This window comes from Macaca mulatta, chromosome 10 (genome assembly GCF_049350105.2).
Source record: "Macaca mulatta isolate MMU2019108-1 chromosome 10, T2T-MMU8v2.0, whole genome shotgun sequence".
Taxonomy (NCBI): Eukaryota; Metazoa; Chordata; class Mammalia; order Primates; family Cercopithecidae; genus Macaca; species Macaca mulatta.
The window spans coordinates 63972938-63990192 of record NC_133415.1 but is presented as its reverse complement, the minus strand read 5'-3'; the positions used below and the strand labels follow the sequence as shown (position 1 = coordinate 63990192).

Genomic DNA, 17255 nt, shown 5'->3' with positions numbered 1-17255 from the left:
CTATGCACCCACCAGGTATATTCCTTTTATAATGTAATCTTCAAAATGAGTTGTCAAAGTATTGGCCCATTTTGTGAATGAGCAAAATGAAAATTAAGTTATATAATCATGAGTGGCAGAGCTGGGAAATGAACTCAAGTCTGTGACTCTGAAGACATGAAAAAGTTACACATTTCAGATGAATGCATAAACTATCTTTATGGTTATGACATGAAAAGTTACTGTAGAATGTTACCTTAATTACATTTTCTAATGCATGATGTGGACAGACGCTAGAAAAGTTTGGACTCAGTTGGAAAAAGAAATCCAGCAGTTAAAAAAGTCCTTTACTTGCAATCCCCACCCCTAGCTAACCCAAGAGCATTTAAAAAATAACTTAAAAAGTAGCTATCAAAGATACCAATCAGTTTCTTACTGGTGAAATATGTAAGAACTTCCAGGAGTCACAAGAGTTCCAAACAATTAATTTATAAAAATAACAAAACATTTGTCAATATGAAAAAAAGATCAGGATTCACTCTCATCGACGTCCTCATCTGGATGGTGCTCAGCATCCTCCTTTTCCTGCTGCTGTTTCTTCCACAGTTTGGCCATGGCCAGGAGTTTGAGGTTAGGCTGGTTGGCAGCATCTTCTGGAAAGATGTAATCAAAGTATTCTTCCCAGCCTGCATCAGACTACAGAAATAAAACAATGAAAAGATAAGCAAACGTGGGTGATACACTCCTCCATTTTACAAAACAACATCAAAGTCTACTACAGAAAGAACAAGGGCTGGGTCTGAAAGACTGGGAGTGAGTAAGCAGCAACTGTAGCTCAGTGAGAACTAAAATGGTAGAAAAAAATTCTAAACATCTAAGCATAGCTCTTCTACAGCCAACCAAGATGTTCAGTGTCTCCAACTACATTGTGCAGTCTTAGGTTTAAGAAAATGTTTAACGATTTTTACATAATATTCATCCAGTAGCAAAAGTCATACATCTGTGCATTATTATTCCAACTCCCTACCCTCCCATCCTCACCTCTTATCAGTCACTGATTTCACCTTCCAAATACTGTTCTAACAGGCCCTGTGGCCCTGTTCTAGTTCCAGCTTCCATGTCTTGCTCAGCTTATAAAAACTGCTTCCTGATGGGTCTTCTTTCTCCAGTCTAAGCCCCTTGAGTCTACCAGTATGAGATGCCAGATGCCAGCAATCTGGTCACGTCATTTTATGCAAAACAGCCTTCACTGACTCCCACCAAACTCCTTCTTATCGCCTACAAGCCTTCCCTGGATAGGCTGCTATCTGAAAGTTCGCTTCAGTCTTCCTCCACGCTGACTTCCTATTTAATGCTCTAAAAATATCACACTTCATGAAGTTCCCAGACTCAACCGTCATCAAAACACCTTTGCCAACCCCTTCTCATTCTCCACCTCTGACTGGACCATATGCTCTACCCCGTGTTTCCATAACAGCCAGATTGCAACCATCTCCTACTCCAGGTGGTCTGCTTCCCTTCTAAGATTGTACATATGCCACTTAAAAGTCTACATTTCAAAGTCAGATGTGTTTCTACTCATGTTACGTGAGATGAACAGTCCCAGGGCAGAGATCTTACCCCATCGTCCGTCTGGACCTTTCTTCTCTTCTTGACTTTCTCTGGCATGAGTTTGTCTACTCTCTCCTTATCTGAAGCTGTTCCAAATTCCTCTTCAAAACTTCGCCAAGATTCCAGCAGCATAAGTCTCTCTTCCTTTTCTTCACAGTTTCGCATGGTTTTGTTAGCTTCTTCATAAATTTGTCTGCATTTAGCCAAACTTCCTTCTTTTCCTGAAGACAACTCAAACTGAGCAAAGCTGATCCATACCTTTAAAAAAAGTTATTATTGAACCAAATTAACCATGTCACTCAGAAGACACTAATGTAGTAATAATAAAGCGAATTCCCAGTTAATGACATCAGAAAGATGTGTTCATTACTAGTGTTTCACAGATTAAAACAATGAATATATGCTTCAATACAAACACTGAAAATATGTCATTCTACATTCTACAGTTAAATGTCTGACATAGTTTTAAACTCTTGAAAAGAGTTTAACTTGGCTGGGTGCAGTGGCTCACGCCTGTAATTCCAGCACTTTGGGAGGCTGAGGCGGGCAGATCACAAGGTCAAGAGATTGAGACCATCCTGGCCAACAGGTGACCCCATCTCTACTAAAAATAGAAAAATTAGCTTGGGCGTGATGGCGCACACCTCTACTCCCAGCTACTCAGGAGGCTGAGGCAGGAGAATTGCTTGAACCCGGGAGGAGGAGGTTGCAGTAAGCCAAGATTGCGCCACTGCCTTCCAGCCTAGCGACAGAGTGAGACTGTCTCAAAAAAAAAAAAAAAAAAAGTTTAACTTTTTTTCAATCTTGTGATACCCAAGCTATTCACATGCAACATAAACAATGACCTGGTATAAACTTAACATTCGAAAGTCCTCTGAGACTCATGTTTCTCTTAAGAAGCAAGGAAGTCATTTAAAACAAAACAAAACAAAACAAAAAACAAAAAAACCCCACACACTTAAAATACAGAAATAGAGTATTTTCTTCAGGACTGCTGATTCAAGCAAAATGAAAGATCATCTACAAAGCAAAAGGATACCTTGACATGCTGCGTCCTTTGAAGCAACCGTCGGTAAAGGTTTCGTGTTCTTTCCGTTTCTTCCTGCTCAATTTCAAAATCAATATATGATTTCCAAAGCACCTAAGAAAGACAAGTAAATTGGTCAGTCTTGACATTTGCAAAGCAGCATGCCCCCAGCCAAAGCACAGCTTAAGTATCACTCTAACCTACATCTAGGAACATAAGAGTTTTACAGAACAACTAAAGAACACATGTGGATAAGACAAATAACATTGGTATCTATAAGCTGGCCAAAACTTGGCTAGAATTTCAGATTACAGAAAAAGGGCCTTGGATTCAGTCTTAGAGATTCTCTTTGGAAGTTTTTCAAATGGTTGACTTATCAAGAGCTGAGAAACTTGCCAAGCATCTCCCAGGTACTCTTTCATATTCCAGCTACATGCAGTTGAGCTTCCAGAGAGAAAATAGGCCCAGGTTAGCCAGTATGTATGTTCTTACCTCTACTGTACACTCCTTGTTATTATGAGAGTTCAATGCAACAAGCATTCACTGAACAGGTGAGCACTGGCTCGGTGCAGCCTGGCAGGGCATAAGGATGAATAAACCGTGGCCTGGACACCTGAGACCTGGCAGTCTGGTGGAGGAGCTGAGGACAACTGACAAACTCAGTGATACCCAAAGCTCTGCCTTAACGCAGTCAGGGGGCCAAACCATTAAATGCGGGGTCATGTCAGTGCATGAGATTAACAAAACAACTGGGTGAGTTCTACGGCTCCTGTGAGATTCAAATCGGTCCTAGCTGTGGTTTGGTGCTACCTTGTGGGTCAAGCTTAACTACTGAAGGCAGGCGACGACTTTCAGGACAGTGACAACAGTAGTGGCAAGGACATCCTGGTTTAGAGAATACAGGGATATGTGTTCCCACCTCCATCCCCCTTGTTCTCCAGGTGGGCCAGCCTGCTGGCTGCTTCTTTGCCTGGCATCTTCCCCAGCCCCTTTAGGCTTCCCTGTTGGAGAGGGGCATCACCCACCCCCACGATATCCCAATTCATCCTGGGCATCATCCTGGATGTCTACTGGTATCTAACAGGAGGGGTACTTCCCCTGTCCCCAACAGTCACCTTTCCACATACAAGCCTAATCTGAGCAGAAGAGACTAAGTTAGCTAGATCATCTTTATACTCTAAAATACACCCACATTTAGACGGTCATCTAAAGTAAGACTAAACAAGTATCTTAAAATGGTATTTGACTTGAGATGCTCACCTCTGGCATGTCTAAACGTGGCTGACTGATGGCTAATTCATAGATTGCCCGTGCTCTGTCAATATCACCAAGGATTGTCTCTAATTCAGCAAATTTAATCCACGAGGTACAATTTTCAGGTCCGAATTCCAGGAACTTTTCATAAAGCTTCCGGCATCTGTCAAATTCTCGAAGCTGTAGCTCCAACTCTATGTAAACTTTAAATAATTTGTTTTTTGGACATTTGCCTATGGAAGTTCCCTGGAAAATAAAATAACCAGACCACTATGATACTGTAGTGGATTCAATTTGTGCAGTTATTGCACTGCCCTAGAGGCTGTCCTCTGCTGAGGAAGAATCTTGCAAAGTCAACGTGGCCTACCGTTCTTTCCCTCTGTGGTATCACAATGTTTACTGATTCTTGACAAAAGGCTGAAGGAAACTCCTCTAATTCATTCAGCAAGAGGCAGTGTTCCAGAATTGTTTGGGCAACTAAATAAAATAAGATTTGAAAGTTTCTCAGGATCTCCTAGGGAATATGGATGTCAGATGCATAACACCTCCTATAAATAAAAAGGACAAGGCATGGTGGCTCATGCCTGTAATCCCAGTATTCTGAGAGGCCAACGTGGGAGGATTATTTCAGCCCAGGAGGCAGAGTTTGCAGTGAGCCAAGATTCCAAGATTGTGCCACTGCATTCCAGCTTGCGGAACAGAGCGAGACCCTGTCTCAAAAAAAAAAAAAAAACAAAAAAACAAAACAAAACAAAAAAAACCAATAAACAGGAAAAGGAAAAAAAAAAAGGAAAAAAAAAAGTAGAACAATTAAAAGTGCGTTTAATACACCAAAAAGCTTGCACAGGATCAGATTACCAATTCTAGTCTGTGGAAAGATCTAGTAACCGGTAGCTAGAGAAGTTTCCAATATTGAAACAAAATGTAATTTACCCCAGGTAATAAGAATAATTTACGCATTATTAGTCAGTGTTTTTACAGAGGATGCATATTTTCTAACATGTCCCAGGCTATAAAGGTATAATACTTCTGTCACTTTCTAAAGTAGGAATTGTATAACTTCCAAGCACCAAGACTTTAATTTCTTTCTCATAGAACTTAATCAGACATCTTGATCCTTTCTTTACTTACCAATGCTCTTCTGGCTAATGACAGATTCTTCTGTCGTATTTCAAACTGTGCATACAGTATCCACATTTTGGCAAATGTGAACTAGAAAACAAAAGCACAAAAATATCTAGCTTAAAAGCCTCATCCAAATTAAATTGAATTAAAGTAAATTTAAATTAACCAAGGCCATTGGTAATTCTATTTCTCTAAAACTTCAGAGTAAGAGGAATGTACTCTGCTTATTTACAAGCAAAAAAGACCACATTCATTTCACAAAAGCTAGAAACCCACATCCCATGATCCAGATACTGCACTGTACTGCCTGGCATGGTAGCCTCTCCTCAGAATCATGATCCAAATACTGTACTGTACTGCATGGCACGATAGCCTCTACTCAGAACAGACTTTGTTTTGTAGGCATGCTTGTATGTGGGCAGAATGTCCTACCTCTATTCTGAAAAGTAACTCTGTCAACACTTCTACAGAAAGAAACACGTTTTGTTTCTCGTGCTGGGAAACAAGGCAGAGGTAACATCTCAACCATCTACACAAGGGGCACATTGATCTGGGCATGGACACACTCGCTGTTACCAACAAATCTGCCTCTGTGTCCCCGACACATGTTGTGTGCTCTCTGCATGGAAATCTTTCTCCCTCCACTCAGACTATTCAAATTACCTAGCCTTCTCTGAATTTCCTTTGTTTGTCAATGCAGGCAGTCCTCCGACCTAGACTGTGAGCTGTGTTCAGAGGCAAGGTGCATATCTCAGTTTTACTTACGTTGTCCATGGTGGGTCAGGGAAATATTTTATCAATCAATATTATTTCACTGAGTTACTTCACAAGTAACAGAAGAGGATTCCGACCTGTTTGAAATGGAACACTTTAGAGCAAACATACCTTTTTGTGAGGAATGAGTTCCAAAGAGGCTTGATACACCTGTCTTGTCCTCTCAGGATCCTGTATTAGGATAAGAAATTTTCACAAAATACTGAAGTCTGCTGCTAACACTCATTTTACTAGTTACTAATTTTGCTGATACTAGTAAAAAGGTACATCCCCAAAACTGAGTATGTTTCACAAGTTGTTACTTGCCAACCCTGATTTATGATCTAAAGTATGAACGGCCATGAAACTTCAGTTTAAGAATCACCAACAAGACACCAAACTCTAAGCCCTTCTTTGTAGAAAGCCTTTTTGCCTGATGGCAGAAAGAAACAAAGACATTTCGTAGTCTCAGATCAAACCCAGAAAGTTAATACAAATGATTTCTGAAAATGCCACTTGAGTTTTCCTAAAAGCAAAAATGCATAATCTAGCCATAATTACCCCTATTAATGAGCAAATCCAGGAAACTATATTTAATTAAACTAAGGGCTGGTTCACCGTTCTCTTTCAAGTTCCAAGTGATATCTTGTTGTGCCTCAAGTAAAAATCAAACCAAAATAAGAAAAGCCCCTCACGTGTGGCCATAACAAGCACAGAGAGTTTAAAATGTTGCAGAGTGAACATCTAACTGTATGGCTTGAACAGAAGCCTATAAAAATTTAAAACTAAATTTCCTTGTTTCAAGAATTATAAATATCCACAATAGGTGAGCTGTGAATACAGAGCAGAGGAAACCATTAACAGCTGACACATAATTCTGTTTTTTCACCTTTGCCTCCAATTCTTCATAGAGTGCATAGTTGATCCAAAGATAAATGTAGCGCTTCCAGTGCCTCTTCTCCTGAATGGGTGGGACATTGGCAATGGCCCTTTCATAGACTTCTCTCACGGCTTCAGCTTCTGCATCACTTTCTACCAAGCGCAAGTAATCAAACCATGCATCGTAATTGTGTGGATTCGCCTAGAAAGACAACCAGTTTAATAAATAAAAAAAAAAACCAAGAGCTGCACTTGCCAGGTTAAGCAAGCTGAAAAAAGGCATCAGGCCGACTTTCTTTATTTTAGCACCTTTTCTTCTAAATTTTACATGTTCTCTCATTTTAAAAACACCATCCCTGAGACTGCATAAATAGAAAAGACACAGGAATACAGAGGTTAGATTACTGGCCAGGTGTCCCACAGCAAGCACCCCTTCATCTATAGTCATCACTCTCATGATAGTCAATAATTAGATGCCTATTCTTACCAATGCATTTGCTTAAATATGTGACTATGTATCATTATGTCTGTAACAACAATAGAATTATATCATGCTCACAATTGTTAAACTTGCCTTTCCAATGAACAGTAATTCATCTTTCACGTATCTTGCCAACCTAGCACCACATTTAATAACAGATTTAGTCCTTTGCTTGGAGGTATCTTAATTAACTTGACTAAGTAAGAGTATTTTTTATTTATTTTTATTTTTATTTTTGAGATGGAGTCTGGCTCTGTCGCCCAGGCTGGAATGCAGTGGCCCAATCTTGGCTCACTGCAAGCTCCGCCTCCCGGGTTCATGCCGTTCTCCTGCCTCAGCCGCCCATGTAGCTGGGACTACAGGCACCCACCACCACGCCCGGCTAATTTTTAAGCAAGAGTATTTTTAAATACATAGCAGAATACTGAAGGAAAATGCTATTCTCTTTGAATTGAAATCAAAATAGTACATTACAGAAAAAGAGATGCCAGTGGAACCCTGTCTAGCATACATCTTTTGTTCAGGCAGTTAAGCTCAAAGGTGATGTGCAAAACAGGTTTTTGGACCAATCTCTGACTCTTCCACCTTCTTCCAACAATGAGCTCGAATGGAGTCCACATTTCTTTTGCTCCAGTTCTACACACAGTCAGCAATCAACAAAATAACTTACAACATGTAAGTGGCAGACCAAATCCAAGTGTTGTTTGCTTGCCTTTTCTATCAGCCTTGTTTATTCCTACTTGTCTGAAATAGCTGCCAGTTGATCACAGGCACATCATCAAGAGATTAATCACTGGTAGCGCTAACTTGCTATGATTCATCTTAGTGTTGCTAGTATTGATGAGCACATCTTGGGTTATCTGCAGAGTTGACCATCCACACCAGCGCTCACCTTTACTTCTTCTTCGTACTGGAATCTCCGTTTGCTCACGATGATATCTTCAATACCCCGCCTATCACCAAACTTCTTCTCAAAGATGGTATAATTTTTAAAGAGTTCTTGGGCATCTTGTTTTGAAATTCTGTCCAGGGCATACTTGTAAATCACTCGTACCCTTTCAAACTAAATGCAGACAGGATGATTACCTTCCATAACACAATATTCTCATGACAGTCACAAGTAGGAGAGTAAATGTACCAAAATATTACTTATAAGTTAGAATTTGAGGCCTCATAATGTCCTGAGTAAGATGCTTTTCTCCACTTTGTTGAAGGTATCTCCGTCAGGATGGACCAGTACCCTGCTTTGAGCTCCACATTTAATACTGTCTACCTAACTAACACTGCCAATTGGATGTCTACTGCACATCTCAAACAGGTCCAAAACTGAGCTTGTTTCTTCCCCACTCAACCTGGGACTCTCCCCATCTTCCCAATCTTAGTAGGCAAGGCCTAACCTACAGTCACATACTTGCTCACGCCAAAGCCTTCAGGTGATCCTCAATTCCTCTTTTTCCCTCATTCTCCATATTCACTCTTGCAACATGCCCTGCCATTTCAATCTCTTCCACACAGCCCTTCGCTCGTCCCCAGCCCCCAGCCATCAAGCTCCACTGTTTACCTGGACCACTTCAAAAGTCTCCTCACTAGTCTCCCCTGGTTCCACTTTTGCCATCCACCCCCATATATTCTCCATGAATTAGCCAGAGGCTCTCTTTAAAATATAAATCATATCCAATCACTGTCCGCTTAAAACCTTTTAATGCTTCCTGCTGGCCCGAACAGAATCTGAACTCCCTAGCATGGTCTGTGCAAGACCTTGTATAGGCTGAGTATCTCTTGTCTGAAATATTTGGTACTGGACATGTTTTGGATTTGGGATGTTTTCCCAGTTTTGGAATATTTGCATTATACTTACTGGTTCAGCATCCCTAATCCAAAAACCCAAAGTCTGAAACATTCCAATGAACATTTCCTTTGAGTGTCATGTCAGCACTCAACAAGTTTCACATTTTGAGTTTCAGATTTTCAGACTGGGAATGCTCAAACCTGTATTTGGATGGATCTCAATTCTGTATTATTTGAACTGCCTTTTTTTTTTTTTTTTTTAAAGAAATGGGGTCTTGCTCTGTCACCCAGGCTAGAGTGCAATGGCACGACCATAGCTCACTGTAGTCTCAAACCCCTAGGCTCAGGTGACACTCCTGCCTCAGTTTCCCAAGTAGCTGGGACTGTAGGCGTGCGCCACTATGCCCACTCAATTTTTTTTTTTTTAGAGACAGGGTCTCACTATGTTGCCCAGGCTGGTCTCAAAATCCTGGCCTCCAGCGATCCTCCTGCCTCAGCCTCTCAATATGAGCTATTTTCATAGGAACAAGGGAAAAAAAGAAATATCTTATTTGTAGGGCAATGTCTATTTCCATTCTAAATTTTGTTTTCTGTTCTGGGGCTTTATGCTTTTTGTTTCCCACATTTATTATCGTTAAGTCCTTTACTTAGGATGCTAAAAGACTAGCTCTCAGTTTACGGGCATTCAGACTAAAAGACTTAATTTTCAAACAAAGCACAATAAAATTAAGACAGGTATAATACAATCTATAATCAGCTCCCATTTGTAGCTTAGTCACATATATACGCTGCTCTCTGTGAGAAGTTGTGTTTTTTGCATTTTGAAAACATCTCCAGGGATATGTCAGTAAGAAAAAATGGAAATGAACTCACCATGCACAAAATGTAATCTTTGCTAAGCTGTTTCACAGTACAATGAAGTTAAGTATACTTACCTCTTTCTGATTTTCTTCAAACTTGGCAAAGGCGACATACAGGTGCTCATCCATATGTTCATCTCCAAAGAATTCCACAGCTCTCTCATACACCTTCCGTGCGTGGGCAAAATAAGCATGTTTTTCTTCAAAGCGGGCATACTTGATCCAGTTCTTAACATCAGGGTGCACGAGGACAAGTGCAAGGGGATTAAGGAAATACCAGGCAAAACAGCATGGCTTAAAAAAATGGTAAGTAAACACCAAAACCATACCAAAGCCTGAAACCCCAACAATTCAAACTACAATTTTAGGGGAATAAAACACACAAAAGCGTAGAACTAAACAGTGGCTTCCGTGAGAGCAGGACCACGCTTATTCATCTCTATTTTCCTCCAGTGCTTAGTTAAGATTTTAGTGGTGGGTACAAACTTGAGTTTGGAAGCAAAGAAAAATCTCAACCCAGGTTACCAACCATGTGATCTCGGATAAGTCACCAAACTTGTCAAAAGTCTCAGCTATTTCATTTGTAAACAGGGAAATATAATGCCAGCCTCACTGGATTACTGCCAGCTTTAAATGAGAAAATGTATGTAAAGCCCTTAGCACTGTTTCTGGCCAAAAGAACATAGCACTGTAAGTAGTCAATAATGGTCTGTTCAATAAATGGCACCGATTATATTAAAATATTAATACTTGAACTAATAATTAAGAAAAAAATGTTATAAAAAGCAAACTGTTAACTAGAGTCAAAGCAGAAAGTTTTGAATTGCCATTTCAATCTATCTTCCTTGAATAAATCATTAATTTCCAAAGTAATAATACATTCAAATATGGCAAAGAAGTTAAGAGCATCAGTTCTGAAGCTGCTCTACTAGGTTCACATTCTACTCCCATCAGCACCTGTGAGAACCTAGTCAAGCTACTTAATCTCTCATGCCTCAGCTCCCTCATCTGTAGGATGGAGAAGTTCCTACACTGCAAGGTTGTTATGAGGATTAAACCACAATATTTGTAAAGTACTTAGAATAATGCCTGGCACATAGCAAGTACTATAAAAGCTTTTGTCAAACTAATAATATTAAAATTACTAGACATAATTAAGATCTTAACACTGTCACCTAAAGAGAGAAGAGTAAAAAAATAAAAAGATCTTAATACTGCATTGTAAAGTTGATTCTCATTATTTGTGGTAGTTATGTTCTATGTAGTCACTGCAAACACTTAATTATTGAGTATTGAACCACTGTGCCTAGGGGAAACATGTATATATACAATCTCACATTCATGATCATCTTAAATCCTAAAAAGAACTCATCCTAGCAGATTCTATCTTCATTATTTTGTAAGAAAAGTGATTCAGAAATGTTAAGCGATTGGACTGAGGCTGCCCCACTGACAGATTCAAACTCCCCAACTGGCCCCAGGGCCGGAGCTCCTTGCACTACATGGCACTGGCCCTTCCTGTCTCCAAGCTCTGGGCATGGTTATACGAGGTTAAGACCAGAAGGCAGAGCCTCGCCTTGCTGGACTTCATGCTGTGTGCATGTCCACAAATGACTGTGAAAGTGCCACAATTACTGATTTTTGGGGTTACAAATAAATTTTAGCAAATATGTGATTTTGCAAATATGGAATCTGTGAATAATGAGGAATGACTGTACTTCAGTTTCAAAAGTGCTTTCATGTGTATCATTTAATCTTCACAACAGCCCAACAAAGGTGTTTTTATTCTTGTTTTTAAGAAGAGGACACGAAGACTCAAAGGAGTTAAATGACTCACTGGAGCCACACAGCCAATAAACAGTAAACCTTTGATGAACTCCAGTAACGGTAGTAATGACCAACACCAACCTTAGAAAAACAGGACTGGCAAGGGCAGCCAGAACCTTAGTACAGTTAGTCCTCCAGCCATGGGTTCCATATCTGTAGATTCAACCAACCCGAGATAAAGTATTCATGAGAAAAAAGTGCTTCTATACTGAACATGTAGTTTTTTTGGTTATTATACCTTAAAATACACAGAATAACAATTATTTACATAACATTCACATTACATTAGGTATAAGTAATCTAGAGATTATTTCAATTATATGGGGGGCTATGCATACGTTACATGCAAATACTACATCATTTTATATCAGGGACTTAAGCATCACCGATTTTGGCATCTCCTTGATGTCCTGGAAACAATCTCCCAGGAATATCATTTTCCATGAGGAAACATTAGTTTTCAGCACTACAATAAAATAAACCCAAACTCTCACTAGAAAAGACTAATTACCCAGATCACAAATTTTCATTCTGACCAATCTCTTTCCCTACAAAACATAGGGAAGCTGATAAACTGGCATTCTTGACTTCTAGTCTGATGTCAATGACTGTGTGTCCTGACCATGAGACACCTCTACAGGAGCAGCAGCACCCAGGACAATCATGGCACCACTCAGTTCTCGTCCAAAGGATATATCGCTCATAAATGGTGCGGGCCCGATCCACCTCTTTGTATCTCAGTTCAAAGTTGATGTAGGAGTGCCAGGCTTGCTCCTCAGGCTGCCACTCCATCCAGCGCTCAAACACCTGCCGGGCACCGGCAATGTTTCCCAACATTTCCTCCATGTATGTGTACTTGTACCTTTAACAAAATCACCCGAAAATATCTGCTGTGGTTTAGTTCTCCCATTGTTGAATGGGAGGAAGATTTAAGATTTTATCTTTCTTAAAGGTTAAATCGAACATGTTTTGTTATTGAAATATAAATCTGAAAAAGGGTGAACCATTGGAAAAAAAGATTTTTTATTAAAAGTTGCCTAGTTCAACAAGAAGCTTATGAACAAAAGATTGCAACCAAAATTTTAGTTTTGATTACATAGCTGTAGAACATCACAATTATGACTTAACAGACTATGGGACATTAAAAAGCATTTATGTTTAAAGAAAAAGTAGGATGTAAAATTAAACTATCATCATGTAAATAAAATAAATACAGAAAATGTGGAACTTTTCTAGGCTACAAAAGGCTGTTTTATCAGAAACTTACCAGAACTGATTGACTCGAGGCAGCGTTGTTATGGCCCGGTCCCAGATATTTCGAGCATGGTTGACTTGGCGATTCTTCATCTCCATTTCTGCATATTTCAGCCAGAGTGTAATATTTCGATAGTCTACATCTAAAGCACGCTCGTATATGGATCGAGCCCTTAAGAAGCAAGATTTGCAGGGCATCAAAAGTAGTGCACACAACACATGCAGCGGTTATTTCACACTATCTGGAATGCCCTGATGTTTTATTAGGTGTCTACCACGAGCCAGGTTCTGGGCATAAGATGATGAAAAGATATAATGCTCTCAAGTACCTTACAAAGTCTTATAGAAAGACATGCATGCAATTATAATGCAATGTGATTTATGTTATAGTCAAGATCTGCACAGGAAGCAGAGAGGAAGAAATGAAAATGTCTGGTGGAAAAGGCTAAGTAGTAGGTAACTCTAGAAACAAGAACTCGAGGCAAGTTCCAATTTACCAGGAAACTAAGGTTGGTGTGGAGGGGGTGCTCATTCCAGGCGAGGAGAACAGCCAAGCCTCACAATAAGGAGACATGATATATTCAGGGAGTGGCACGTACACAGGCGCAGCGGGGGAAGGAGGTATGAGGGGAGAATGCAGAAAGCGAGACAACAGGAAGGGCCAGATTGCAATTTTTATTTTTTTGGCCATTGGTTTTCAGCTAAACATTAAAAAAAAAAAAAATCTCAATATATAGAAAGCAGATGAAATTGTGCTACTTTAGCTACAGCTGACAAGATCAATCTGTAAAGTGTCTCCCGCCCCGCCCTCCGGGACTATTCTACCCCAGTGCTCCTGAGGCCCTCAAGGGAACCCTAGGGTTTCATGGAACCATAGTTGACAATTTCTACCCGAGGCACAATCTTTTATCTGTGCTTTAACTTTTTCTTCTTTTCTTTTTGGTATCTGTTAACCTATGAATCATTATACACAAAACTACACTTTCAGCAATTTTACCTCTGAATCTCCTTTAGGCTTTCTTCCCATTGTGCGTATTTTATCCAGTTACTAATTACAGTCCTGTTTTTTCTTATGTTATCTTCAAAAGTCTGGAAGAAGGCAAAAAGGGTCAAGTCAAAGGGCAAATGACTAAAAATGACAGCACCCTTGGTCTATTTTAAGTCTTGTACTAAACTGGTTATTCATTTCGTTCATATTTAAGAGAAATTACATCCTGGAATCCTTGAGGAATAAGAAATCCACTACAGAAGGTTACAATCAACTAACTGATACTTTAAAATAGTCTATGCTTGTCCCTAATAAAAAATATTTTGACTATTACCCGTAAGTCCTCTGGTAACGTTCAGAATTTCATATATAACAGAATTCATGCTTTAAAACAGTCCCACATTCTAGAGTGAAGAGGTCAAATCAGATCCCAAAGTCTTCTCATAGTCCTTTTGCAGATCTCAATTCCTTTTCCTTTCTTCTCTTTTTTCTTTGAGACAAAGTCTCGCTCTGTCGCCCAGGTCGGAGTGCAGTGGCATGATCTCGGCTCACTGCAGACTCTGCGTCCTGAGTTCCTACGATTCTCATGTCAGCCTCCTGAATAGCTAGGATTACAGGCACTTGCCACCACGCCCGGCTAATTTTTGTATTTTTAGTAAAGATGAGGTTTCACCATTTTGGTCAGGCTGGTCTCAAACTCCTGACCTCAGGTGATCAGCCCACCTTGGCCTCCCAAAGTGCTGGGATTACAGGCATGAGCCACAGTGCCCGGCCAGATCTCATTTCTTAACACAGAAGGTGGTATAGACAGAAGTACACAGTCCAGCCTTACTAAGCATACCCCCTTCCAGTTGTCCGTTGTTTCACCTGCTAAACTTCCACCCATTTTTGATTCAGTACCAAAAATTATGCAGATTCAATTGTTTTATACTTTAACCAGACAACTCAAGGCATATTTTATATAGTTCAGAAAAATGCTGTTATCTGGTAACCAGAAGGCATTATTCATGTGTCTAGGAACACTAACCTCACCTTGCCCTACAGAATCCAACCAGCTTTTCAAACTCTGACTGATACACTCTTAACAATTAGTGGACTGAAAGATACCACACTGACTGACCTTCCTTTTCCTTAGTTTATAATCATTTAATTCTTCTTCATCTGTGATCTTCTGTTGAGGTGGAGGTGGAAGAAGCTCAAGTTCTCTTTCTTTAGCCTCTCTTAAGAGTTGTTCAGCAGTTATCTGTACCTCAGCCGGGGCTTTGTTTTTCACCTTTTAAGAACAAGACATTTCTATTTTTAGTAGATGCTCTTCACACAAGGTTTAAGAAACAAACATACATTTTTTAGGATATGAACTTCATTAGTATTATCACAAGATGCTCTCTTTGTATGACATGTTCCCATCCTCCATGAGACTAAAAAGAAAAAAAAATACTATGTTTTCTCTCTTATTCATGGTATCTACTACAAAGCCACAGGTAAAAGTCTCAAGAGAAAAAGGTGGCAAAAATAATACCAAGTTTTCCCTTTTAGATGAGTATAATAATAAACTTTGAGGCCGTGTAGGTAAAATTCTGACCAGAGGGTTTATCAAGATGTGTAGCACATCTTATTAATAGCATTACCACCTGCATTTGCAGAATTCTTCAACTTATTTAATGCCCCTGGTGGAAAAGTGGGTATGGTTTTTCACGGAACCTCAAGTCAAAGGCACTATTCAATAAGTTCCCATCATTAGACTGTAAGTTTCTTGAGGTCTTAGAAGTTTATAGTCTAACATAGCTTAGAGCTGTGCTGTCCAACACAGTAGCTATGAGTCACATGTGGTGAGCACAAATTGAGGTGGACTGTAAATGTAAAATACACACTGGTTTTGAAGATGAAGTATGAAAAAAAGAACAAACTATCTCACAGTTTTTATACCGATTACATGTTGAAATTATAATATTTTGGATACATTAGTTCAAATAAAATATATATTATCAAAATTAATGTCACTTTTTTTGCTTTGCTTTTACTTTTTATTTTTTTATTTATTTTTTATTTTTTTTGAGACGGAGTCTCGCTCTGTCGCCCAGGCTGGAGTGCAGTGGCGCGATCTCAGCTCACTGCAAGCTCCGCCTCCCGGGTTCACGCCATTCTCCTGCCTCAGCCTCCCGAGTAGCTGGGACTACAGGCGCTGCCACCACGCCCGGCTAGTTTTTTTTTGTATTTTTAGTAGAGACGGGGTTTCACCGTGTTAGCCAGGATGGTCTCGATCTCCTGACCTCGTGATCCGCCCACCTCGGCCTCCCAAAGTGCTGGGATTACAGGCGTGAGCCACCGCGCCCGGCCTGCTTTTACTTTTTAATGTAGATAGGAGAAAATTTAAAATTTCATGTGCCGTGCACTGTATTTCCATTGGACCGGTGATGCCCAATAAAAGTGTACGCAGCTGAATTATAAAAATTGTTATTTAATGCCACGTGTGGAGTAATGATAATGGTGATAGCTCATATTTAATAAGCACTAAGTGCCAGACACACTGTTACTTGCTCTACATGCATTACTTTTGCGAGTCAGACAAATAGTTATGTAAAGGTCCAGTTCAAGAGAGTCATCTGGGCTCAAGAAAGACTGGAGGGAGGATATCTGTAAAGGCTTCAGACAAATTCTGACACATATTAAGCACTTCGTAAGTATCAGCTATCGAGGGAAATACCAGATAGTAAATCTACTGTTTAATTAACTTATGATACTATACTACTACTGCCGTCTATTCTCACCCTCCGCTGTCAGCTGGGCTAACTCCTATTCAGTCTTCAAGTCTCAGCTTAAAGGTCATTTCCTCAGCAAAATTTACTCTCAGGAACCCTTCATACGACCCCCTTATTCACGCCCATGGCATATTCTACTTTGCCTCTCAGTAACATCTGGCAAGATCGTCCTCATACACACACTCGTGTTTTGAGTACTGCTTCTGGCCAGCGTCCGAGCGTAGCTTCCCAGCGCCCAGTGCAGTGCCTGGGTCAGTAAATCTTCACTGAACCACTCCACTCCTCCTCCCTGCAAAACCGCCCCATCGTGCTCCGCGATGACAAGAGCCCGCGCCCCACCACCAGCTGACCCTTCCTCTCCATCTCTCAGGGTGGGCCCTCTCCCCGGCGGGAACACTGTCTCCCGCCCGGGGCACCCCCAGGGCTGAGGGATGCCCCTCTCCTGGGCCACCTCCCACAAGGCCCCTCGCGATCGCCTACCTTGGCCACTTTGGGAATCCGCTGTTTCCCGGCCGCGGTGGAGGCCGCCATGTCTGCAGCAGCGGACCTCGGGGCACCTGTCTCCCGCACGAAAGCTAGAAATCCGCGGTCTGAGAGCTCACCGAAACCACAAAGCTTTCCGACAACAAACAGGATCCCGGAATCGGAAGCGGAACTCGCCAGGCTGACC

The 17255-nt window shown here is 40.6% G+C and overlaps 1 protein-coding gene across 1 annotated transcript; it reads right to left on the bottom strand.

Moving 5' to 3' along the window:
* Nucleotides 1-172: 172 nt before the first annotated feature.
* Nucleotides 173-17251, bottom strand: CRNKL1 (crooked neck pre-mRNA splicing factor 1). The gene is made up of 14 exons (XM_015149577.3): nt 17066-17251; nt 14947-15099; nt 13836-13927; nt 12852-13010; nt 12280-12446; nt 9833-10011; nt 8002-8172; nt 6639-6830; nt 5882-5941; nt 5003-5083; nt 3878-4117; nt 2630-2731; nt 1600-1848; nt 173-675 (listed from the first exon to the last, which is right to left on the bottom strand). The coding sequence occupies exons 1-14, from the start codon at nt 17114-17116 to the stop codon at nt 508-510; spliced, it is 2064 nt and encodes a 687-aa protein (XP_015005063.1). The 5' UTR covers nt 17117-17251; the 3' UTR covers nt 173-507.
* Nucleotides 17252-17255: the final 4 nt, after the last annotated feature.

Coding starts and splice junctions, on each gene's coding strand:
- CRNKL1 (XM_015149577.3), bottom strand. CDS start 17,116: ATGGCGGCCTCCACCGCGGCCGGGAAACAGCGGATTCCCAAAGTGGCC. Junction 13,928..14,946: donor ATAAACTAAGGAAAAGGAAG/GTCAGTCAGTGT, acceptor GCCTTCTTCCAG/ACTTTTGAAGATAACATAAG. Junction 6,831..8,001: donor AGTACGAAGAAGAAGTAAAG/GTGAGCGCTGGT, acceptor TTGTCTTTCTAG/GCGAATCCACACAATTACGA.